General features: G+C 49.8%; 1 protein-coding gene across 1 annotated transcript in view; it reads left to right on the top strand.

Moving 5' to 3' along the window:
- The window catches only part of LOC133343418 (heat shock 70 kDa protein 12B-like), a 47776-nt gene that overhangs the window by 13036 nt on the left and 22580 nt on the right, over nucleotides 1–12160 (top strand). Inside the window, exons 3-4 of the mRNA XM_061553001.1 lie at nucleotides 1846–1970; nucleotides 3678–3864. Of these exons, the coding sequence (XP_061408985.1) occupies nucleotides 1846–1970; nucleotides 3678–3864 (312 nt within the window). The remainder of the gene's footprint in view (nucleotides 1–1845; nucleotides 1971–3677; nucleotides 3865–12160) is intronic.

Here is a 12160-nt window from a genome sequence, read left to right on the forward strand (position 1 = left end):
GCACGCACACACACAGGCACACACGCACGCACACACCGGCACACACGCAGGCGTTGCACGGGCACACACGCGAATACCCCCACGCCCACACTCGCACGCACGCAAATGCACACACCCGCACGTACACGCGGATACACGCACACACCCACACGCATGCACAAAACAACATTTACTTTCCGATAGATGCATTTGTTTAATCTTCACCGATTTGCACTGCCCAGGGGAAGTGGGACGGGAGGGGGGAGTACGGTTGGGATGCGTTCATCCAATAGCGGATAGATCATGCCCACAATTGCTGCCGCTGATTGATGACGACGAAATGCATTTATGTTGGTATGCCCTGATCCGTTCGTGCAATTACTAACCTCAAAACTATTTCGAACTAAGCGAGAAAATACAAACTTTTCCCGCTGTATATCCTTGTTTTGTGTCTTCTATCAGTGGTTAGTTGTGGGGGGGGCGGGGGAGGATGAAATATGTATTCCCAATTCCATTCCATTTCCAGCCGGCTTACTCCTCACATCTGACAGAGATTATAACTTTGCCTATCCATCATCGCGAAATGCACGCAACAGGCACACCAGTTGAACGCGGCAATCAACGCGAATTGCCTCGCCAATTGCTACCTGCCAGTCGGACGCCCGCGAATGTGTATAACCACCAATTACTGGGAATAAATTGAAAACAGATTACCCTGACATTTGCAATGCATTGTTCCGTGCAATTTGCTGCATGCGCTGACAATAAAATGGCACTTAATGCTAGTGTTTGGCAATAACACGCAGGACATTTGCAACATCACTGTAATTCAGTGTTCTCGTACCTTGTATTAATTATGCGTGCTATGTCCCCCCCCCACCCGCCTTTTTTAATTGTAGAAAATGGCTTTGTATAAACACAAAACACATGCACGCGCGCGTAATCACATTCTCGTCGTCTCTCCTCCGTCTGCGTAATGGATTCGCTCGTTGTTTTCCTTCCGCTACTCTCTCTCTCTGTCTCGCTCAGAAGGTGCCCTGTTCGTCTGTCTGTCTGTCCGCTTGTCTGCCTCTGGTTGTCTTGTATGCCTGTCGGTCTGCCTGCTTGCCTCTCTACTTACCCATCTGTTTGTCTGGCTTTCTGTTTGCGTCTCTGTCCGTTTGCTCGTCCATTTGTCTGCCTGTCACTCTGTGTCTGATCCGTCTTTCTGTTTAACTCCCTGCCCATCTGCCCAGGTGTTCACTGTCTCACTCGCTCTCTCTCCCTGCCCGCTCACCTGCCCAGGTGTTCACCGTCTCACTCGCTCTCCATCCCTGCCAGCTCACCTGTCCAGGTGTTCACCGTCTCACTCGCTCTCTCTCCCTGCCTGCTCACCTGCCCAGGTGTTCACTCTCTCACTCGCTCTCTCTCCCTGCTCACCTGCCCAGGTGTTCACTCTCTCACTCGCTCTCTCTCCCTGCCCGCTCACCTGTCCAGGTGTTCACCGTCTCACTCGCTCTCTCCCTGCCAGCTCACCTGCCCAGGTGTTCACCGTCTCACTCGCTCTCTCCCTGCCTGCTCACCTGCCCAGGTGTTCACTCTCTCACTCGCTCTCTCTCCCTGCCAGCTCACCTGCCCAGGTGTTCACCGTCTCACTCGCTCTCTCCCTGCCTGCTCACCTGCCCAGGTGTTCACCGTCTCACTCGCTCTCTCCCTGCCTGCTCACCTGCCCAGGTGTTCACCATCTCACTCGCTCTCTCTCCCTGCCAGCTCACCTGCCCAGGTGTTCACCGTCTCACTCGCTCTCTCCCTGCCTGCTCACCTGCCCAGGTGTTCACCGTTTCACTCGCTCGCTCTCCCCCTGCCTGTCCGCTTGTCTGCGCGCAGAAGCGCGGCGAAGAGCAGCCGCCGGCTCGAGGCTTCTCGGTGGTGGTCGCCATCGACTTCGGGACGACCTCGAGTGGCTACGCCTACAGCTTCACGAGCGAGCCGTCCGCCATCCACATGATGAGGTCCCCAGACGTCACCGCGCGCTCGCCCCTCTTGTGCCGCCGGCGCGCGCGCGCGCGCGGGATGAGCAGAGGCGTATCGATCCGGGCGATGCCGACGGGCGCTTTAATTCACGAGGAAACAACCGGCCCTCTCGGCCGCCGACGCCGCGTTTCACAATCACGGCCTCGAGCGAGCTGAAGCGTCTCTCGCATAAGATCCTATTTCACCTCGAGCCCTCTGCTGGGCTTCTGTTGGCTCTCATCCATCATCAGCCAAGTGGACGCCCGCGTGAGAGTGCGCGTGTGTGGACGTGCGCTCTATTGACGCATCGGGTCGTAGCACTGCCCTGTAAATCCTGCAACCTGAGTTCTATTCTCGACGACAGCGAACATCGGTGATAAGGGATATTTGAAACCGGTCCTTGCCCCCACCACCACCCCCCCAATCTCTTCCCACACCTCAACTTCACCTTCCCACATTGATGAGCATGGTGAAGTTTGGTCAGTCAACTCCCATGACCGCCCCAACATGGAGAGGCCTTCATCCAGCAGTACATTATCAAAGGGCAGTACACTCTTAATAATCATTACCATTTGTTTTGTTGTCACAATTACAGCCGATGTTGTCACCAGCCACGGCTAACGTCAATGGCGAGTGATATCAGAAACTGTTCCGGTTCACCCCCTAGGTCGACTCGGCCTTAAACGAGTACCACCCGATGCTGTTTGTGGACATCAGCACCGGGGAGACAAAGGCAGCTAGGCATGGTTCCTGCCACACCACCCTATCCTTGGCCATGCTAGGTTTAATAGGCGGTCATGAAACAGTTCGAACGCAAAGGCTTTTGTTGCTGTTTGTTTCCACGGGAGATTCCCATATACACATTTCACTTTAATTGAATTTTAACAGCGTGCCATTCCCCCGGCTCTCCATGAGAAGCCATTACAGCAAGTGGACTAATTGACATATGGTTCCATCTGTACGGGGATAGAGTGTTGCCACTTTGTGCGCGTGGGTTTTCTCTGGATGCTCCGGTTCTGCTCTCACGCGTAAAGTAAACTCTCATTAATTGTCAAAAAAAATTATAATATAACAACAAGCCAATAAACGTAGCAGGACCCTCCTGAGAAACAGTCCTACAACTCAACGTTGCCCTCCTGGATAAATCACAGATTCGTCATATTTTGGATGTTTGAGCCACCGTGTATTGGCTGTTCTGGCGACGGGATTCCGTGAACCAGAGGTCGCAAACGGGTTTTGATTCCTTACCCGTACCCGGCCGCACCAGGGTCGCAAACGGGTACCCGTACCCGGCCGTACCCGTACCTTATCTGTACCCGGCTGGGTACGGGTAGGGTACGGGTATCGGGTACCTGATTGCGACCTCTGGGATGAAGCCATGTTGCAGGCGCGGATGGGTTGATTCTAGGAACTTGAATTGTGAAAAGAGACAAGACGTTGGGAAATGAGTAACAAACAGTTACTCACCAGTGACTCACGGTCCAACCGTACCCGTACCCGGCCGCACCAGGGTCGCAAACGGGTACCCGTACCCGTACCCGGCCGCACCAGGGTCGCAAACGGGTACCCGTACCCGTACCCGGCCGGGTACGGGTAGCCGGGTATCGAGTAGGGTACGGGTATCGGGTACCCGGTTGCGACCTCTGCCGTGAACGTGATGCCGTGCCTGCCGTTGACCGCGTGACCACCGCGTGACCACTCGGCAGGCGCTGGGAGGGTGGCGACCCGGGGGTGTCGAGCCAGAAGACGCCCACGGCGCTGCTGCTCACTCCGGACGGGCGCTTCCACAGCCTGGGCTTCTCCGCTCGCGACTTCTTCCACGACCTGGAGCCGAGCGAGGCGACGTCCTGGCTCTACTTCGACAAGTTCAAGATGAAGCTCCACGACATGAACGTAATGAGTGGTTTCATTGGGGGGGCAGGGGTTGCGTGCTAGACGCACGCACGATAAGCACGGTTGGCTACGTACGGTGCAAAAGAAGTTCAGCATGCATACAGACAGGGGTCATTGTCTGGGCAACCGTGGTTGATCTGTGGGACACGTGGCAAAAATCTGCAGGTCTGTCGGAAAGACAGCATCAGACGCTTCACCTGAGGACGGCTGCTTGCGTTGTGGCCGAAACGTCGTGAGAATTATTTAATTATGTTTTATTTTTATTATTTTATTATTTCCCTTCTACGTGACTTTACCGAAAAAACCAAGAAGATGAATCCCTGCAGTCACGAAAGCTTTAAATCGAAATGTTGTCACTTTTGTTCACAGCCAATATATGGATGGTGTCCCTGATTTGTGTGCGCTCTCTGAACCCACTGAGACAAGAAATGTCCTTTTTTTTAAGGGAGCGTTGGAGACCTGGTTTATACGCAGGTTTTGCTTAATCGTTCGCTGGAGCAGCCTTGTACACTATGGTCAATGGCCATATGATATTGTCCAGTGCGAATGGCAAGCAATTGTGCAGACGTTGACGGAAAGCGAGTGATGGTGCAGGCTCAGCGAGGACTAGCGTTCAATGTTTATTGTACTTTCTTTCCTGATTATCGTGCTTCCCCTTGGAAACACTGCGCACAAAATGGCCCGCGAGGATGTTTTTTTTTATTTGTTCCAAAGCTATCGTACCATCAGAGAGACTCTACAAACAGCGATTGTTAAAACCAGGGATTTATTTATCACTCGGTATTTTCGGGAACACCCTTGGGCTGGCTAGAAGTAAGGATAATTGTCGATGCACTGGTACTAAAGTACACGGTGTGCCTATTCAGAATAATACTATTGTTTTGCACCCTGTATTCCTGTAATCCTCCGATCAGCACGGTTGGCTATGTACAGCGCGAAAGAGGTTTAACATACACACAAAAGGCTTAGGACCAAATAAGGCGAGAGATGGACTGTCGCTCGCCAAAATGGTTCCTGGAACAGTGTTCCGGTTGAAATTGAGCTCTGGTTACAACCGTGACCCATGTTGTCTGCTTAAAGCCAAAGAACGTCCCTGCCTGCGACACTGGCCGGCACTGCAAACGCAGCGCTCCTGACCAGTGGCGTAGTGGCAGTTTGGGAGGGAGGGGGGGCCTCTCCCCGGGTAAAAATGTATACATTAAGAAACGTTCCCATTGTTTCACCCGCCACGACCTCTGGATTGTTTGCGAGTTCCGTGCGCTCAGCATTGTCCTCGAGAATCATCCCTCTTTGGAGATATTTTTTTTTTACTTTTAGTACGAACGCCGCGTTCACCACCGGACCGTTGAGATCGCTCGCCGTTGGCGTTCGAGGGGACGGACTGTGTCCAACGCCGCCAGTTTCTTCTCGAGATGGGGCTCCGTAGCGTGCCGTTTAAAGCATTCGAGCCGGAGTGGAAGAGAGAGGGAGTAGCGAGAGCAATTTGTTGCCCGGAGCTTCATTGGTCCTTCGCGGTCGCTTTTATAAAGACCCACGCTACGACCGCGGTCGATGCGCCGTGCGTGCGCACGCGCTCTCGCGAGCGAGGGACTCTGCAATTCCACACGAGGTGGGGAGCGGCGGTTGGCAGGGGTGGAGGGGGGTGGATGAGAAATGCAGTTGTAATGTTTTCTCCTCTTGTCAAACATAAGAAGGTGAAAATTATTCCCTGCTCAAATGAGCGTTGAGGCACTGGTGCTCATCTCCTGTTGACAACCCTGCAGGGCCAGTGGTGGAAATTCCACATCCATATGGCGGGAGCGAGTCTATCCATAGGATAACCGAGAAACAGTCACAAAAGGGGAAGGTCTTGAGCCAGGACTAAAAAGGGGCATACGGAGTCGACAGGCACCGGTGGCTGGGGCAAGGCAGTTCCAGACTGCGAGATGGTGGCTGGGGCAAGGCAGTTCCAGACTGCAAGATGGTGGCTGGGGCAAGGCAGTTCCAGACTGCGAGATGGTGGCTGGGGCAAGGCAGTTCCAGACTGCGAGATGGTGGCTGGGGCAAGGCAGTTCCAGACTGCGAGATGGTGGCTGGGGCAAGGCAGTTCCAGACTGCGAGATGGTGGCTGGGGCAAGGCAGTTCCAGACTGCGAGATGGTGGCTGGGGCAAGGCAGTTCCAGACTGCGAGATGGTGGCTGGGGCAAGGCAGTTCCAGACTGCGAGATGGTGGCTGGGGCAAGGCAGTTCCAGACTGCGAGATGGTGGCTGGGGCAAGGCAGTTCCAGACTGCGAGATGGTGGCTGGGTCAAGGCAGTTCCAGACTGCGAGATGGTGGCTGGGGCAAGGCAGTTCCAGACTGCGAGATGGTGGCTGGGGCAAGGCAGTTCCAGACTGCGAGATGGTGGCTGGGGCAAGGCAGTTCCAGACTGCGAGGGCAGGAGAGGAAAATGGGTGACCTCCCACTCAACAAAGTTTGACCCTTTGCTTCAACAGAAAGCATTGCTTGCTGGAGCGGAGAGTGGGTCGGAAAATTACAAAACAGCTCGTATCTACGGAAGCCCGAGTCCTCGGGGCGGCCAACTGCAGCTCAGGAGCCTATGCGACTCTTGAAGGACTGCGACGTGATGTTAGTTACTTAGCATCACCGTCTCATATTCACGTGCATTGCAGCTCTTGAAATCATGAGGTTTTTTTTTACCGAGCTCGAAAAAAATGGCTCTTTTTGTTATTTCGGTTAGCGACCCCTGCCCTCACCTAACGAATGCTTGCGTTAAGCGTTACTTTAAGAGCATTTTTGTTACTTTACGACAATAGAAATTTGTCATCGCAGAACAGAACCTGGGGGCAGCCAGCAATGGCACCGATGCAGCACGAGCAGAGTCAGATGTGGCACAGCAACAGCCGAGAAGGCCAAGGGATTAGAGACGAGAGGAGAACGAGAAGAAGAGGGCGGCCCCGTGGCTGATGGAGCGTGAGGACTCGCGCTCGATTCCTGCCGTTCATTCCCGGGCTAACGAGCCAGCTTAGCGATGGCCGTGGGGACGCAGTAGCGTCATGTTTCGAATCTTTATCAGATTTGTGAATTAGATTGGAGGAACTCGATGAGCGATGAAGCTCATCTGCGGCAACAGCAGCAGCAGCGTTCGTCTTCTGGTAGCGAGGCAGTGCAGCGAGGCTGGCGCGGTTGGGACTAAGCGACGGTCATTATTTCTCGATTTGAAGCTTCTTTCGTGACTGCAGGGATTCATCTTCTTGGTTCTTTCGGTAAAGTCACGTAGAAGGAAAGTAATAAAATAATAAATAATAAAACACATGAAGACGGCTGCTTGCGTTCTAGCCGAAACGTCGTGAGAATTATTGTATTATGTTTTATTTTTATTATTTTATTACTTCCCTTCTACGTGACTTTACCGAAAGAACCAAGAAGAGGGGTCATTTTTCGATTTAAAGCTTTCGTGACTGCAGGGATTCATCTTCTTGGTTCTTTCGGTAAAGTCACGTAGAAGGTAAATAATAAAATAATAAAAATGAAACATAATACAATAATTCTCACGACGTTTCGGCCACACCTGAGGACGGCTGCTTGCGTTGTGGCCGAAACGTCGTGAGAATTATTTTATTATGTTTTATTTTTATTATTTTATTACTTCCCTTCTACGTGACTTTACCGAAAGAACCAAGAAGAGGGGTCATTTTTTCATCGCCGAGTGCCGCATCTGTCAGCTCGGCGGTGCCGGCCATGCGGAGATGGATGCCGCCATCTGCAGCGGAGCAGCTGTCTGTCCCCCTCTCTCTCTCTCTCTTCCGCGATGCCAGCTATTGTAGGACGCTTTAACGACCGCTGTGCAACGTCAAAGCAGAAAAAGGCACACTCGCAACTCACATGGTAACCGGTGATGAAATTAGTGACGGGAATATTCGTCAATTGAGAGTGGTTTTTTTAGTCATTTTTATTTAGTCATTGATGACTTCGAGTGGATGTAAATGATCGAGCGTTGCAAAAACTAACGACTGCCCACTGTGACGAGACGAAATTGTTGAGTCTGAAACGAAGACGCAGACTAAGATAACGTCTCTGTGCGTCTATGTTGTGTGTCTCTCTCTCTCTCTGTGTCTCTCTCTCTGCTTGTGTGTCTGTCTGTGTGTGTCTGTGTTTTGTCTCTCTGTCAAATTTAGTTCGACCTGATGACGACTGTTTGTGTTGCAATCGAAACGTCGTATTCTATTATTTGATTTATTTTCTTTCTACGTGACTTTACCGAACGAACCAAAGAGTAATCCCTGCAGTCACGAAAGATTCAAATCAACTTTAAGATAACTTCGTCACGTGACGAGAAACTGCAGTGAGCCCAGAAAAGACCAAACAGAGCATTTGCCAATATTGACGTCTACGAATGAAATGTGCCTTACAAATGCACGTTATTATAATATGTATATAAAGAGGTTCATGAAGTACAATGAGTGTTTAACCTGATCAATAATGCTGGGTGGGAAATTTCACAAACCCTTTAACCAAAATCTTAATAACCACTACATTTGTGGACTAACTGTTCAACTGCCGTTTGTCGACTAGACCTTAAGATAATGCTTCGATGAAATGCGCAGAGTAGGACTTGACTAAAGCTCCACGGGTTGTCGACGACTCGTCTGAGACTGCGACTTCACGCCGAATCAGAATCGCTATTGAGACCGGAGGAATCCGAAGAGTTATGAAGCTCTTTTTCACAGAAGTCCAGTGATGACCGCATTCGCGCTTGCAGCGACCGACGCACGCGGCCCGGCTCGTTGAACGTGGTTCCGTGCCAAGAAAGTAAACCCAGCATGCAGTTGGAGTGTTCTAAACGCTCGGGCAAGGCTCAGCGTCCCGCATCAATCAATCAATCAATCGTTTTTCTTACGTGCCAATATCGCCCTCGCTAAAGTCGGCATCAGTGCGCATCGTAGCGGAATGGGACCGGTACACGGGGGCCAGAGAGTAGCAACAGGGAATGAAGAAAGAAACCCGTCACCACCCCAGCGGCAAACACCGGCTGAGCAACCGCGCACAAAAGAAAGTGCAAACGTGCGCAACGAATAGCGTAAGAGCTGTAAGAAGCACTAAGCAATTAAAAGTAGAGAGAGAGACAGCTTTAATGAGATTTTTTTTTGTGATGGGAAGCTTAGTCAGAATAGATGCTTCTTACACAGACCACGGAATTGAGAGACATTTGGCACGTTTCGGATGTCCGGTGGCAGGCAGATGCGGGAGGGGGGGGGGTCCAGATTGGTGGGGGCTGCGCTCCAGAAGGCTCCGTCTCCCCTGCGTCGTGTGAAGGATCCTGGGCTCAGCCACGTGTTGACTTGCGTTGTTAAGCGACTTGAACTTTGGCCCAGGCGAACGTACGATTATTTGAGTGCAATGGCCACAGAGCGTGGTTGACGGCCCAGCCGACGCAGGTTTGTACACAGGCAATGTGCAGAGATTACAGGTGACAATCATGTTAACGTATTCGTTGAGAGTTTATAGTTACGTCCGTTAATATTACCTGCTTCAAGTGTAATTCCCCCGGAATTAAATCAATATGTATTTGGAAAGTTAAGGTTGTGTTGAAGCAATTTTGTCTAAATTGTGATGATATTTTTTTCGTTGACCAATCTTTTGAGATAACAATTTTTCCTTCTACAAAACACCGAGTTACATCGGGAGAGAAGGTCGGTATTTTTACCTATCTCGATTTATAAGTTGGTGAAATTGTTTTTAATCATGGGCGAGCATGCTAGGAATTACGCTGAGAAACAAGAAAATGAGCATACGGTTCAGAGACCCAACTCCCCTTAAAGATATCATATTGCCTGTTAAGATTAGTACATTGACCAAGGCAGAACATGTCACTCGATGGAATGATGGCCATTGGTGGAGACAAATTGCAGAGTGGCAGCCAAGGACGGAAAGCGTCTGAACGGACATTCATTGCGAGTTGTAGTGATGAAATCGACTCAAGTGCATGATATAGATAGTTTTTGCATCACGGGACGGTAAGAAATGGCAGCGACTTGGGGAGGTCTTCATCCAGAATTGGATAAATCATGACTAATGATGATTGATGATGAACATTTGTAAAGACTGCATCTTAAGATGTTCCACGTGAGAAAACCTCACTTCTTGGAATACACGCGCCTCGATAGAGTGTTACATGCGGTAACAATTTCAGTCAGTGGGCTAAACACCCCCGTTTCGGGGGAGAGTGGGTTTTCGCCGCTCTAATGAACCAAGCGCACGGCTCATTGGGCAGAGGCCAATTTTACACGCGGTTCACTTTCAAATTGTGCGTTGGTTCCAGGCGAATCTGATGCTTCGAGGGTGCGTGTCAACATCAGCATCGCCATTATGCGTTTTTCTTTTCAAATTCCATCGAAAGGACACCTTACCCACTTTTGGGTAAAGGTACAGCCCTGCAATTCGCTTGCTCATGCCACTGCTGGCAGAGGGCCTTCCACTAGTGGGACCTCTCTCTCGACAGAGTCCCATATAGAGAGTATTTTTGGCCTACTCTTTAATGCTGATCAGAGGTCTTGGAAAAGGCGGTAGTAACCACGCGTTACTCCACTCCCTGTATACGTGACTTGCTGATCGACTGTGGTGTTCCGATTTGTACTGCTGGGTGGATAGAGGTGAGGGTGGTGGGGGGTTAAACAAAAATGTGTACATTGAGACTGAACTGGCAATCTCTGGGTTGCAAGTCCAACGTGCTAACCAGGACACAGCGGCAGTGTCTCCCTTATGTTTTAACACGTGGTTTATCGAAAACAAAGTTTCGGAGGTATGAGCGGCTTTGAACCCTTTGTGTTCACTTCTGGTGAAGGCCCAGCAGCTCTCCCCTACCCGACTGCCGCCCCTGGAGCACCTTGAGATGTTAGCCTGCAAGCAAGATTTTGACTTGCAACTTTCGTGACTGCAAGAATTCATACTCTTTGGTTCTTTGGGTAAAGTCGCGTAGATAGAAAAACAATAATAACAATTTTTATTATTTGATGATATTAAAAAAAAAATTGTATTCACTTTATTTTTATTTATTTTTCTATCTACGTGACTTTAACGAAAGATCCAAGGAATAGGAAGCAAGATGTGTAGGTTTAGTGTTATAGGCAGCTCAGGGGACTTGCATGAAAGACTTTGTTATTTTTTCATTATTCTACATTTGCAAAATCTCAATTCGTGTCAGGCCATACAAATAAATAAATAGCCATAATAATACCTTTTTTTTTATAAAATACATCGAAGCCTCAGGAAGAATGGTTTAGACAGCTGTGACAGATTGCATTGAATAGTAACCACAGTTGGACGCATGTTCCAGAGAGGGTGTATTCGCATTTTGACGTCTCGACTTGCCAAAACGTAAATGGGTAATTTTCATACGACCTAGTAAGCAAAGATAATCCCATAATACTTCATTCTTTTGTGTGTGTCGAGATCAAAAACACACGGGAAATTATGTTCCCTTCTTCGCTGCATTTTTTTTGTACATAATTTCTCAACACCTCCGTAAAAAATTACATTTCACGTTTACCGACCGCTTACGATGTTTTGCATTTGTTTATTCAATGCCATGAAATGGAAAATGAAGGGTGGTTCCTCACTCAAGTGTCGGCCTATGCTCAGCTAAGTCATCTATTTTACAGGTTATTTGGCAGAGTCCGTTGAACAATGGATAGCCACTGCTGAATTTCCACTTAGTGTTTCTCACCTTAGGATGATGCTCATGATTGGAGTGAGTTGACATGGGTACTTGAGCTCTGATGCTCGTGAATGGGAACGTTGCTGCTGCTGCACGAGTAACTTCATTTGTTGTCATTTTGAAATCGATAAACATGACGCATGGATTGGAGACATGGACACTGGCCAATACAACGAATGTTCAAAAGTGTGCTAAGGAGCGCAGAGATGTGCATGCTTGAAATTACACTGACATGCGGGAAGAGGAACGCATGGATCAGAGAACGTATGGAACGAAGTAAATAGACGTTAGAATTGACTGTTAATAAAATGAAGTGGGCTTGAGCAGCGCAAGCCGCGAGAAAGGGATGATGACCGGCGGTTGAGACCAACGACAGTGGAAGCCGAAAGAGAGAGCACACCCAAGAGGGGGTGTCCACCGTGGAGGTGGAGATGACATGTGTTCAAGTGGTGCCACGGTGATGTTAACTACCTCTCCTGGTATTCATATTCTTGGTTCTTTCGGTAAACAACTTCCCCTACTTCTCTCCTGCCCCCATCCTCTTCTCGACAAGGTGGTGTCAGTCAGGTATCTGTTTCACGTTGTGTATTTGCATGATT

Source organism: Lethenteron reissneri, chromosome 17, assembly GCF_015708825.2.
Source record: "Lethenteron reissneri isolate LAM-NWPU_2019-01 chromosome 17, ASM1570882v1, whole genome shotgun sequence".
In the NCBI taxonomy this organism is placed as follows: Eukaryota; Metazoa; Chordata; class Hyperoartia; order Petromyzontiformes; family Petromyzontidae; genus Lethenteron; species Lethenteron reissneri.